The 14296-nt window shown below is 37.6% G+C and overlaps 1 protein-coding gene across 1 annotated transcript; it reads left to right on the plus strand.

Annotated features, from left to right (window-relative positions):
- Positions 1-6252: 6252 nt before the first annotated feature.
- Positions 6253-12267, plus strand: lsm8 (LSM8 homolog, U6 small nuclear RNA associated). The gene is made up of 4 exons (XM_053508203.1): positions 6253-6412; positions 8015-8055; positions 9303-9430; positions 11979-12267. Exons 1-4 carry the CDS (start codon positions 6382-6384, stop codon positions 12067-12069), a joined length of 291 nt encoding a protein of 96 aa, XP_053364178.1. The 5' UTR covers positions 6253-6381; the 3' UTR covers positions 12070-12267.
- Positions 12268-14296: the final 2029 nt, after the last annotated feature.

Raw genomic sequence — 14296 nt, forward strand, 5'->3', positions numbered from 1 at the left:
GGGAGACGACTACAACCACCAGACCGATAACAAACAGCCCTCGACATCCTCCTCTTAAAAGACCAGAGACCACACGCAAACTCTCATTACACATCATCATCATCATACAGTCTGTTCAGTCACTCTTACACACAAACGATTTTCTTAGACAATAACGATTAGATTGGACTTCCTGGAGTTTTTCTCATGCATTAGACAAAAGAATTACATTGCACCTCTAACCTCTGTGCCACATGATTAAGAAGTATAAATAAAAAAGCTCACAGTGATACATGTGGAAATGGCTTGAAGTGAGGTCAGGATTGTATAGGTAACGTGGGAAGAACCTCCTGTAACCAATCCATCCACCAATATGTTTTTGGAAGGTATGAGGACACCAAAGCACAAAAAAAAAATAAATAAATAAATAAAAAATAAACACACAGTGGAGAAACACAGAAACTCCACCCAAACTATAACGGAAACCTAACACCATGGACCTGTGTGGCAGAAATGCCAAAGATGCCCTTTAACATCACCCTGTCGCTGATTAAAAAAACATCCTAATATATGTTTACCCTTATGTATCATGAATTCTCATATTTTTTTTTAATCACAACAGTTACAACATCACTATTGTTGTCATAATTCCATGACGATAAAGTATAAGGAAAATGTTTATTCACTGTGCAAGATGGACAGAACAATAGTGCAGTGCATACAGTACATACAGTCTCATGGAGACAACAGTGAAGTGCAAACAGTGAAAGATAAACAGTGTACTGGGCAGGGATGGGCAATGTTCTGTCGGCACAATACTAAACTTCATAGAACACAGGCGAAAGAAAAGAAAAGTAAGTCTATATTCTATAATATTGTATAGTAAAGCATTTGTAAACATATTATTCAGATTGAACAGATTATGTTTTAAACAGATACAAATACAGACAAAAATAGGAAGCACACTAAATTTTTTTTTGGAATGGTTCACAGGGACAGTAGTCCTACAAATGTGGATCGAGACAGGGATCATGCGGACAACAACAACAACACCAAAAGGGATGCACGAGTAAAGGCTTTTTACTTTCATCTAGCTAGTAATTAGATGTTTGCACAAAAGAAAGAGTTCCCCTTAGTCACTGCTTGGTCTGAGTCATGGTGGGTTAAATTCAATTTACTTCACATGTGGGGAAATACACTACCAGGCTGTAGTGAACCTGGCAGGGAATCGAACCCAGACCCTGGAGGTGCAGTGCTAAACACCAAGCAACCGTGCTGCTCCACCATTGTATAACACTGTCGATTATTAGATATTTATTATTCCACATGAAAGGAAGAGCCCCATTACAGAACAAAATGAGCTGCAAAGTAGTAAAGACACTATATTTAAATGAGACACTATATGGGATGATGCTTGACTTTCCATGCACTGGTTTGTATTAGTGTTTGTGTACTTGGGTTGAAAAGTTCTTGCTATCAATTGTCTTTTTTGATGCATTTCAGGTAGTTATCTAATGATCTACTTATTATCTGTCAACTAGACAGCTAGAGGATTAGAAAGAGATAAAACCTTTTTAAGTGACACAGGCTGCCTATAGGCAATGGTGATGACATCCTCCACCCAGTGGCTCAGTCTCTGCTTAGATGAGATAAGGAAATCCCCAGTCTTTTCTCAGTGACCGAAAAGCAGTTGGTCAGAGGATTGAATGGCTGCCGTGTGAATAGGTCTGTGCATGTACTGATCGATTTATACTGTTAATGAGTGTAATATGAGCTTGGATAAAAATCCCAGGTTTAAACATAACGTCACTACAGGGTTCTATTGCAGTCTCCAAGGAAACTTCAGCTTATTGGGTGCAAATCAGACATGAAACAGCTTCTACATACGAGATTTATTTTCTTGGGGCTCTTGCATTTAAGGGTGTTTCCTAAACAGGATTATTCATTGAATGGGAACCAGATCCGCAGGTCCGAGTGATGAGGCTACGCGTGCCAAATCTCTTTGTTCATTTATGGCATTCGATTTGCTCAGGAATGAAGGCACCATTGGTTTCAGCGTGTAAATAAGCGATGGTAAGGCAAATCATGGGTACATTATGTCTCAGTGTCCAGGGTTTCTACAGACCTGATTGAGCCGTCCTAGTGACTAATGGAAGATAACTGTGTATAGACCCACCTGAGTAGGTTTTGTAGAGAGAGTAGAGAGCCACTCAGCCTTGTTCTGCCCTGATGGTGGGTGTAGGTGAATGTTTTCTAAGGGAAACCAACTCACAGCAGTGTGTCCAGATGGATGATTCTGAAATACAGATGATTAATGTGTTCTCATCTTACACCCTGCCCTCTCTGCCTCTGTGGCACTTCCATCTTTTTATTTTTTGTGAAGTTGTATTGTATATCTCAGGCTTTAACAATAAATTTAAACTTTGATTTGAAGAATAGTAATAGAAGAACGGTAATGGTACAAATATAATTTCATCCAAATTTGTCAAAGCTGGTTGAGGGTGCTTTTACATACCTGTACGTTGTTTATAGGCAATTTGTTGTGGCCATTATTATTATTATTATTATTATTATTATTATTATTATTATTATCACCATCATCATCATCATCATCATTATTATTATTATTATTAACTGTTATTAAGTATTATTAAGTATTATTACAGTATATAACTATTATTAACTTAATTATTAATTAAGTGGTTACTACTGTTGTTTTGCACCTCCAGGGTCCGGGTTTGATTCCCGCCATGGGGTCTGTGTGCATGGAATTAGAAAGTTCTCCAGGTTCTCTGGTTTTCTCAGACTGTCCAAAGACATGTCGATTAGGCTAACTGCTGTTCCCAAATTGCCTGTAATGGTGAATGCGTGTGACGGTTGACTGGAGGTTGTAAAATGAGAATAAATACAATGGTCACCATTGGCCACCATGGTCCATAATTGGACTACAGAGGTTCCTAGATGTATTATTATTATTATTATTATTTATTTATTTATTTTCATTTTCAAGCTCCTAAACTGTGCCAACTGATCCAAAGGATACCACAGTGGTCCTACTACGTGAACATACACAAAATAAGATATTTAAATAACCAGGTAAACACTAAGCTGCGTTTCACTGTTATAGTAAATATAAAACCAAACCAAGTAGCCAAACAATGTGTGGAAGCTCGCTATAGGCCCTGTTCACCTCTTGAATTCTGAATCCTGAATGATCCGACTGTACAGTACAGTCCTGAGTACAGTTGTGAAAAAAAGTTTAATGTATCCTGAAGACAAATTGCGATCTGATCACTCAAACCACATTCAGAGGTGGTCTGGTAAACTTATAACCACATAACATTTGTAGTGTAAACGTAAAAAAGGGTCTGGTTGCACCCCGGACAGCAGCAAAAGACCAAATAATGGACTGCGTCACTGCCCTAGCCGGGAAATAGCTCATCAGTGCTAGACTGTTTGGTAAACATGCTAAAGAGTAGAGCTCTCCACTGCTAGCTTTTTAACCATTTAAAATGACTCTATAATAGCAGGGATTAAAGCAGTGCCTTTTCATAGTTTCATTTAATATCATTTATTCAAGTTTTGTAAGTGTGGGCTTGGTGGCTCAGTGATAAGCAGTGTCACCCTGCACCCTGAGGGGCTGAGGGTTTAAATCTAGCCTCCAGCCTGAGTGTGTGTAATTGGTATGTTTTCAGTGTGCTTCGTGGCTTTTCTCCAAGTTCTCAGTTTCCCTGCACAGTCCAAAGGAATGTGTTGTAGCTTAATTTGTGCTTGAAATTGGTGGCAGTGTGTGATTGGCAGAACAGTGGCTTAGTGATTAGCAGTGTCGCCTCGCACCTCCAGAGACGAGGGTTCGATTCCTGCCTCGGGCTCTGTGTGCATGGACTGCTGAGGTTCCTACAGTATGTAGATGGATGGATTGAGTGTGTGAGTCTGTGAGCACTTAGGGGTTGGCTTCCTATATAGGACAAGGGATATGCCTTAATTTATTAAGTAGAAGATAATTAAAGATGAAAGTTTTGTTAGAAGGCCATGCAGTTTAAACATTTGAAAAAGCTTGTACATGCACAAGAGACATATCAATTTCTTCCTGAAAATAAATTCAAAGAGAGAACAATAAATAATAAATCTGAACCCGATCCGGCCTAATTTAAATAGATAAGCGTCTGTCAAATGCCTAAATGTAAATGTAAATAAGTTTTGATGGTGTGGTGTAAACCTTTGATAATCTGATCAACAGGTAAATTTTAACCATGTAAACACTTGATCTGATAATTTCTCTCTTGTTTGATAAAAATATTCTATTTGCATGTGTTCGCCCCACATGGAGGTAACATTAGGTGACGTGACAACTTTCCTAGAAGGGCGGCCTAGTTAGTGAGTTAGTAATCTGTCTTCCATCTGTGTTTACTTTCCCTCACTGGGTCTTTGGCTAAGGAAGGAACACTAACTGGCTCACCATTTTAAATGCAAAAAAAAAAGCCCCAACATCTAACCCAGATGTACAGACAAGACTGAAATCTTGTAATAAATTATAACGCAGAAGATTGGAATTGTTGAAAAAATATGTGACAACTAACCTCAACGTTTGGATTAGCAATACAAATTTCCCATTGTCCTTCTTCTATTTTATTTCAGACAGTTTAAACATTTCACAGCATGATTAAAATCTTTAAACGCATAAACACATCTTATTAGATCAATGTCCTTGGAAACAGTTATGGTGGAACTTTTATAAGGAATGATCTGTAGGTTTTTTTACTCCTTCATTCATAAGAAAATTTAGTCCTGGTTTGCCTTGAACACCCCCATATTATTTTCTCATTCTATAGTATATCTATGTAAGCTGATTGGACTTGTAAGATATTTGTAAAGGTTGTATATATAATATGAATGCATTATTATTAATAAAGTACTTAAAATTATTTTCTACTCAGTTGTTATGTATTTTTTTGTAGTAAAAAAAAAATCACAGTGAATCTATCAGTTATCACAGACTGATTTTTCTGATTGCACAGCTTTAAATTCTCTGTTCTGGGTGTTTTTGATTTTTGTGAGTTTAGGTGCTGCACCACCTAAATTCCCCCTCAAGCAGTGGCTCCAGTGTGTATGGTGAACTGGGTGACCTCATGTTCAGTGACCCACAAAAAAAAAAAAAAAAAACATGCCTTAACTTTACTAACATTATGAAATGAAAATCTGGATATGAAATTATACCCAGTGTTCTGTAAGCTAGCGGCACAGCAAGGCAAGTTAACAAACATAATCTTTTAGGATATAATAATGATAATATTATAAAGAGGTAAGAACTCTTTTCTTTCTCTTTTTTTTTTCTTTTTTGTAAAATTCGACTCTAATGGCTTTGATGTTCTTTTTCTTTTTCTCTTTCTTTCTTCTTCTTCTTTTTTTAATTTAACAAACGTCACTCTAAAATAAGAGTGAAGACTAAACCATTTCACCTCAAATGTGTGTAGACTGGTTTCTACATATGTATATTATTTTTAATGGCTCCACACAAAACAGAAGGATGATATATGTGAAACAGCATATATTCACAGTATTATGAATGATCTGGTTTATTTTGTGGCATTACATAGTGTGCATGGTTTTACTAATTGCCTTACTGAATAAAGTTAGATGTGCTCTTTTTCCCTGCTGCAGGAGACCTGAGGATGGTGTCCACTAGCCCCCTCCCTCCCCATCTTACTCCTGAGTGAGAGAGCTTCCCAGTCAGTCTTCTGCCTCTCTCACACACTATAGTCAGTGCGATAACAAGGTTAATTACCATTTACAGCAGAGCGACTTTTCTTTTTTGACTTTATTTACTTTTAAATGTCACCCCTCGTTATTGGGTGTCATATCATATCGGTTTAGTTTCCACTTTTGGGACATAACATATTTCACAGGATGGTTGAAAACCCTAAGTGTCTTGTCCATCTTGTCAATCTGATCATTTTGATTCATACACGTTCACATTTTATACCATTTTTCATAATTTTGATTGTGTAAAGCTGCTTTGAAACAATGACATTTGTTAAAAGCGCTATAAAAATAAAATTGAATTGAATTAAAATGAAATTGTCCACCAACAAAATGTACAGTGTCATTATGTGTGTGTACTTTTGAGAGGAACCAAGAGCCGGAATCAGATTCCTTGTGTGTAAGAACGTACTTTAAACCGTTAAACCTAATTCTGATTCGAATTAGTGTGAACACGACGATCGCTCTTCACTCGATTAATCTTGCCTGCGGATGGAGGACATCGGTAATGGCCTACTCTCGCCTTTTCCCTTCTCATTCCCGGCTAGATTAGCAACACAGTTTAGCAGTTTAGCTTATGTACACTGCAGGAGTGAATAAAAAGTACGTGTAAATTGTGGGTAAAAAAGTCCACCAGTGAAGATGTCGACCGCTCTTGAGAGTTACATCAACCGTATCCTTTATTTCATGCAGTTATAATCTACTTAGGAGCCAGCTGTGACTGATGTAGCAGGTTAGCGCGTTAGCCTTTAGCAATTAGCTAACAATTCTCTCTGTTTTGCTAAGATGGAAGCTAAGATAATTAGCTTTTGAATTTTTGCGTTTCTAGCTAGCGTGCTTATGTCTGATATTTGTTTAGGTAGATACTTTAACCTGACTGTTTAATTTATTTAATTGTACGCTTTCCTGTTTTCACGTCAGAATGGCTAGTCAGAGTGAGGAACAGGAGCATTAGCTACACTGCTAACACACCATGCAGGAATAAATCCTACAGCTCTGGGTGAACTGTAGATTAGATTAGATTCAACTGTATGGTCGTTATGGAAATAACACGCACAAAGCCAATGAAATGCAGTTCTCATCGAACCAGAAGTGCATAAATGGCTTATTTACAATTAATAATAAATGTGGGGAAATAAGATTGTGTTTAAATACACAGGGGTGAGAGTGATTAATGTACAGAAGGATATTGTATATGGTAATATACACTATAACTGTGCAAACATTAATTGTGCAGTGGTGAAGAAATGTCAAGAGCATGCGGAATCAGAAAATACATATCTTCTGTAAAGTACAGTATGTATGGAGTAAACGTGGGTGGAATATACTGTAGTGCAAATTAAAATTTTATTTTATTTGCAAGCTATGTATCTATATGTTCTTGTTGGTCTTGTGTTGTTGGATGGGTGCTATAGTGAACAGTAGCACGCAGGTAACCTCTGGTGATAATACAACTTATGGAGGGTGCAACGATGCATAGTGAATGCAATGAGATGCAGCAGTGCAATATAAAAAGAAAGATCATGCAATAATGTAGTGATTAATATGTCATGATTAGCTGTCCAAGTACAGTAACAGCCACAGGAAACAACTATCAGGTCTCTGAGAAACCTGTAGCACTTGCTTGATGGGAGAAAGATAAATAGTCTATGAATTGGGTGAGGGCTATTTTTGATAATCTATAATAATTTTCACCACCGCTGAAGCGCTTTACTGTCTGTTGCAGTGTAGTTGCCATACCACACAGAGATGCAGGTTATGAGGATGCTGTCAATGGTACAGTGGTAAAATACACAAAATACAGGTGCTGTTATGCCTGTTATGCGCTCCTGTTTTTGGGAATGTCCAAAAAGAAAAAAAATTCTATGACTAAATTATGAAAAAAGATCAGGGGAGATAGGATTCCTCAGCAAGTTGTTCAGACGCGATGTGGAGGCTAATTTTTCCACTTTAAGGTGTCTAATTTTTTTAAACATTGACCCTTACTCGTCTTTTTCCAATTTGATGTGAGAGGAATTAAAGTGTCATTAAAATTATGAAAATAAGGCGTGGCTGTGTAGAGTTACACAAAGGAAAATTTTACTATCAGGGCAACAACATTTATACATGTAAATGGGCAAAAAAAAGAGAATAATGGGGGAAAAACACAAATACAAAACGTATACACCATATATTTTGTGTGTGTTTGTACTTGTTCTTTGCACTCCATAATATTCTGTCTGTGAGAACTGATGTGTGAAGCTGTTGTTTAAATGTCCTTGACTGTCCTCTGAAGGGACTGTCGCCATTATTACATCAGATGGACGAATGATTGTGGTGAGTATTGTTTATTTCTACACTTTACATTAATCACGGAAAAATGTGCATTAATAATATATAATTATTTAAATTCTATGTATTTAAAAAGTCACACACTCCAAGATTTCATTGACCGCCTTTAGCTTTGATTATAGTGCACAATGTGGTCATGATGTGTGAAAGTGATTGCTCATGCTCCCAGAACCATTCTTTCACAATTTGAGTCCTGGAATATATCTGTGCCATCAGGGTTAAAAAAAAACTTCACAGATGTGATAACCTCAGTACATTCAGGTCGTCAGCTGACTTTATTTTATTGCCACATAACGTTGCTGAGCTGAGATCTGACCATCTGAAGCAACCCCAGATTATAACACTACCTTCAGGGGCTTGTACAGTTGCCACGAGGTATGATGGGTGCTTTGCTTCATGCGTTTTCCTTCTTTTCCTGACACAAACATCGCTCTGGATTAGGGTCAGTCTGGACTCATTGGACCACATGACCTTTTCCCATTGCTCCAAAGCCCAATCTTTATGCTCCCTAACAAACTAAAGCCTTTTTTCTGATTAGTGATTTTCTTATGGACACGCAGCTGTTTAGTCCCAGTCCTGTGAGTTTTCATCATCTTGTGCATGTAGAAATGCTTTTACTTTCACTATTAAACATAGCCCTGATTTCAACTTTTAATTTTCGTGATACACCTTTATCTCTGTTCATTGTTTTTTTTTCCTGACTACCTGACTACAAGTTGTGGGTTCAGCACTATTTTTACAGTTTTTAATAGTTGTGGGTTTAGCACTATTATATTATACACTATATGTTATTAATCCAGTTTCAGGTATTTTAAATCCCCTAAATTGTTTCTTGTTTGGCGAAGGCCAATAATTTGACCAGTGTAAAAAATTGAGGAGTCGGAATAAACAGGATTCTAATACGGGTTTATGCTCTTCAATAATTTCATGAAACAGATACAGATTCTCACGTAGAGAGACTCAGATTTTAATCTTCTGTATTTGTTTCTCAAAAAGTAGGCCAACTATTCTGAAGCGCTTGTAGTGCATAATAATATACGCTGAAGCTAGAAATAGTCGTCCCCTGTGTGACATTTAAGGGTTTGGTGAAACTTAACTCTGTTCTATGGTGACTGTTAATAGCTTCCTTTCTAATGTGGATTAGAGCGCATTATCATTCCAGTCATTCTGTTACACCCTGGTTTATTCACATCAGCTAAAGAACGATATGTTCATCTCTCGAACTTTTTCAGGGAACGCTAAAAGGCTTCGACCAGACGATCAACCTCATCCTAGATGAAAGCCATGAGCGTGTGTTCAGCTCCTCCCAGGGAGTGGAGCAGGTGGTGCTGGGGTTGTACATCGTCCGAGGAGATAATGTGTAAGTCTCGGAACAAAATCGCCTAGGATACAAAAACAACTCTAAGGAATAAGGGTTGCACAATGTAATAGCCGTCAGTTCAATACAAAGCTGTCAGGATGAATTGCACTGCGGTTTGGAAAAACCCATCGGATGAATGATGAAAAAGCTAGTTTTAAAAAAACGTGATGCTGTGTCAGGGGAGCATCACAAAAAGGACAGATACAAATGGTCAAAATGGTCGCCATGTATTCATCAGAACCTGAAACGACAGCATGTCCAATTATGTGTGACCTTAAAATGCTAATAATATATAATATGTGCGTAGGGTGAAGAAAGAAAAGCACACAACATACCGTGCTCTTATATAAATATAATAAATGCTGGGTGTTTGACTGACGCACTTTTTTTTTTTTTTTTTTTTAAACCTTTTGAGTGTTTTTCATCTTATACCACAGCAATTTGTCAATGATTACAGTTTTTAATTTATTAGTAAGCCACACATTATACATTTTCTATTTAGCTTTGATGTTGTGGAATGTGTGTGTGTGTGAGAGACAAGTTAGTTCCTGTTCTCACTTAAATTTTTGCTGCGGTCATGTCCCTCACTCGTCTCTCAATCCGCTCGATCAGATAGCTCTCTGACTTTTACTTTATAAAAAAAAAAAACACAGCTTGTCATTTAACTTGGACACCATAAAGTTTAAACTGGTCTGCCTTAAAGTTTTCTGTACTGATGACCTTTGCAAAGCACCATGACCCTTACCAAGAGTGCCTAGGGTCCTTCTATAAATCATTAATTTAGCAGTTCCCGACGTTTTCCTTTGGAGCCGCCCCTGCTTTTATCTATGAAAACCTAACCCCCAAACACACACACAAACACACTAACCATATACATAAAACAAAAAGAATAACTTACATTTTTGAAATAGTTTTGTGTGGAGAGTTTTAATTATACTATAACTGCATAATTATGATCTTATTTAACATGAAAAATTCAGAAAAATCTTGTGCCCCCCCATGTGATATTTAGCGCCCTCTTGAGGCCGGTTTAAACCCAAGGTTGTTATCTTAAGATGCAATTATTCATCACATGGACTTTACAGTACACTGAAGGTATTTTTGCCGCTTATGCCAGTAGCTGTAGAGTCGGGATGCAGGGTGAGCCACGATACAGTGCCCCATGGAGCAGATAATGTTAAGGGCTTTGCTTAAAGGCTCAACAGTGGCAGCTTGACAGTGCTGGGACTTAAACCCCAGACCTTCCGATCAGTAACCCAGAGCCTTTACTATTTAATCCACCGCTGCCCCATTTAATAAAATTAAGGCTGATATTAAATGTCTCCTAAAAAAGTTACTGCTTCTTAATGATTATAAGTTGTACTTTGTTAAGCACCACCACATTTTTTAAAACCCTGTTTATTATTAGTTAAACATTAATGAATGTGTTCAAGCCCCCATGTATTAGCTGTTACTATAGTAATTATAACTTATTAGAATAAGGGTGTTAATATGAAGTACTGTGAATGTTGGAGCTGTCCAAGCAGAGCTGTTGTAAAATAATTTGACATTTTTTACAATTTAATTACAATTATACAGTACTGTGCAAAAGTATTGATCCTTATTTTTATTAAATATTTGATTACATTAAATGATGTAGATTTAATTAAAGAAATAGGAACAAATGTTTTACTGTGACTTGAGGCTTCAAAGTGCTTGAGCACTCAGCATTCAGCATCACCAGTATACTAATCACCGACCTGATCATCTCTCATCATCTGCACCTGTTTCTCACTGGGTCGTGCCTTAAGTACTTGATGTACTTTTAAGCTTGAATGGTTCATAGGTCACTTTGTGGCTTAACAAACATAAAACATTCCTCTGAAACCGGTCAGGTACAGGGACTGGACTAATAATCGGAGAACAAAAAATCCTTTAAAAGCCTAGAGAATTATTCCTCAGGACTACATTAAAATACAAGTCTGGCTGAAGAAACGAGGGCTGGCACTAGAAGTGTATGTATGCAGTCAGGCACTGGACAAACAAGACCAGCTTAAGCTGTCCTGTTTCTGTGAGCCATCGTGAGCTCTAGCCTCAGATTCCTGTTCAGTGAGTGGACTGATGTGGTCCTCTGCTGTTGTACTGTAGCTCATCTACCTCAAGCTTTAACTCATGTTTAATTCCGAGTTTTATAATGATTCATAATGATTTTTTTTCCTCGTTCTGAAGTTTTATCAGAGCATTAACTGAAACTCTTTACCTGGATCTGCACAAATTTAATGCAGACTTCATGTTTCTGGCCACATGACTGACTGATGAATGCATAGAGCATTATTAATGCTTAGAGTATGATGGTCAAATTCTTAAATTTAAAATATGTTAAAATGCCAAAATTCTGCTTGGGATACATACAGAAATATTCCGGTTCAGGAACAGTTCAGAGAGGTGTTTAATATATTATTCTTTGTCTAGCTATGTTTAGCTCCTCCTCATGTTTAGTGGATAAAGCTTCATCTGTATGTGTGTGTGTGTGTGTGTGTGTGTGTGTGTGTGTGTGTGTGTGTTACAGGGCTGTTATCGGTGAAATCGATGAGGAAACAGACTCTGCATTGGATCTCGGCAATATAAGGGCAGAACCCCTTAACTCTGTAGTTCACTAAGTTTTCCCCAGTGTGTAAAAGTAAAGACTGATTCAAACCACATCCACATGATTTTTCACTGGATCCCCCTTTCACTAGTTCCTCCTCCACCTGATTGGAGTGTCTGCAGAAATGAAATAGAAATTCATGTTGCTTTTTTTTTAAATGCCTAACTTTTTTACGTGTGTGAAAATGTGAGAAAATAAATTGTAAAAGGTTTTGGTGTAAACATGCAAATTTTTTGAGAAAGAGAAACTTTAGAAGTATAGTTCTGCATTATAACTAACATGCAGTACAAAGCAGCTGTGTAAATATCCTGTTAAGAGTTTGTCTTGCGTTACTATCAGACTCAATATAGCTATTCCTGGAAGGCCACTGGGTTTGTTAGAGAGCATATCCAAGCAAACATTATCATAAAGAAGAAAAAACAAATCCAGGATAAAGTTCTGGGCTTTGTTATAAAATGCCCAAAAGTTTGAACATTCTCCAGATCCATTACTGTGGAAAGAATATGGCTCAGTTGCAGCTTTGCCTAGAGGAGGCCTTCCACTAAGACTTTGGTTAAGCATGGGATCATTCTGAGTAACATCCAAAAGCCCAAGGGTAACTCTGAAGGATCTGGCGAAATCCACAGCTCAGACGGGAGAAGCTGTTCGCAGCCTATCCATATCCTGGACACCCAACAAACCTGGCCTTTATAAAATCTCATTTGGCACAAATATGTGGGACATGGTTCTCTAGTCTGAGGATACCAAAACTGATCCCCCCCCACCCCCATCTTGGCACATAGTGATATGCTTTGCAGAAACTCAACACTTCTCATCACACTGAGAATGCTATCCTGACTCTAAGGCATGGTGGTGGTAGTACCATTTCTATCTAATCCCTACTTTTTCCAATTATTAATAATTAATCTAATCTTATTTAATTCTTTTTAATGATAAGGCTGGTCCTGATGCGCATGATTTGTTCTTTATTATATATTAATTTTAATATCATATTAGTAGTTTAAATTAAATAAATTAATCTCTGAAAAAAATATGTCAGGATTTTCCTGTTCTCTTAAGAAAAAGATTTAATTCCACAAGACTCTGCTGCCATCTCAAGGCGAAATAGATAACAAAAGATAAAAATGTGATTCCAACAAGTATAAGAAAAAGCTTACCAGAAGAATATTCCAAATGTCCTTCACAACAAACTATTTGCATGTTTCGGAGAAAATAATTTACAGTGGGGCAAAAAAGTATTTAGTCAGCCACCAATTGTTCTCTCACTTAAAAAGATGATAGAGGCCTGTAATTTTCATCATAGGTTTACCTGAACTATGAGAGACAAATTAAGAAAAAAAAATCCAGAAAATCACATTGTAGGACTTTTAAAGAATTTATTTGCAAATAATGATGAAAAATAAGTATTTGGTCTATAACAAAATTTCATCTCAGTATTTTGATATATACCTTTTGTTGGCAATGACAGAGGTCAAACGTTTCTGTAAGTCTTTACAAGGTTTTCACACACTGTTGCTGGTATTTTGGCCCATTCTTCCATGCAGATCTCCTCTAGAGCAGTGATGTTTTGGGGGGCTGTCGCTGGGAAACACAGACTTTCAACTCCCTCCAAAGATTTTCTATGGGGTTGAGATCTGGAGACTGGCTAGGCCACTCCAGGACCTTGAAATGCTTCTTACGATGCCGCTCCTTCATGGCCCTGGTGGTGTGTTTGGGATCATTGTCATGCTAAAAGAACCAGCCATGTTTCATCTTCAATGCCCTTGCTGATGGAAGAAGGTTTTCACTCAAAGTCTTACGATACATGGCCCCATTCATTTGTTCCTTTACACGGATCAGTCATCTTTGTCCCTTAGCAGAAAAACAGCCTCAGAGCATGATGTTTCCACCCCCATGCTTCACAGTAGGTATGGTGTTCTTTGGATGCAACTCAGTGCTCCAAACACAAAGTGCTATTTTAGTGTTAACTGATTATATGACATTCTCCCAATCCTCTTCTGGATCATTCAAATGCTCTCTTAATACGGGCCCGGACATGTACTGGATTAAGCAGGGGGACGCGTCTGGCACTGCAGTATTTGAGTCCATGGCGGCGCACTGTGTTACTGATGGTAGCCTTTGTTACTTTGGTCCCAGCTCCCTGCAGGTCACTAGGTCCCCCCATAAGGTTCTAGGATTTTTTCCTCATAGTTCTTGTGATAATTTTGACCAAACTTTGATCATTTTGGGGTAAAATCTTG

This window comes from Clarias gariepinus, chromosome 12 (genome assembly GCF_024256425.1).
Source record: "Clarias gariepinus isolate MV-2021 ecotype Netherlands chromosome 12, CGAR_prim_01v2, whole genome shotgun sequence".
Lineage (NCBI taxonomy): Eukaryota > Metazoa > Chordata > Actinopteri > Siluriformes > Clariidae > Clarias > Clarias gariepinus.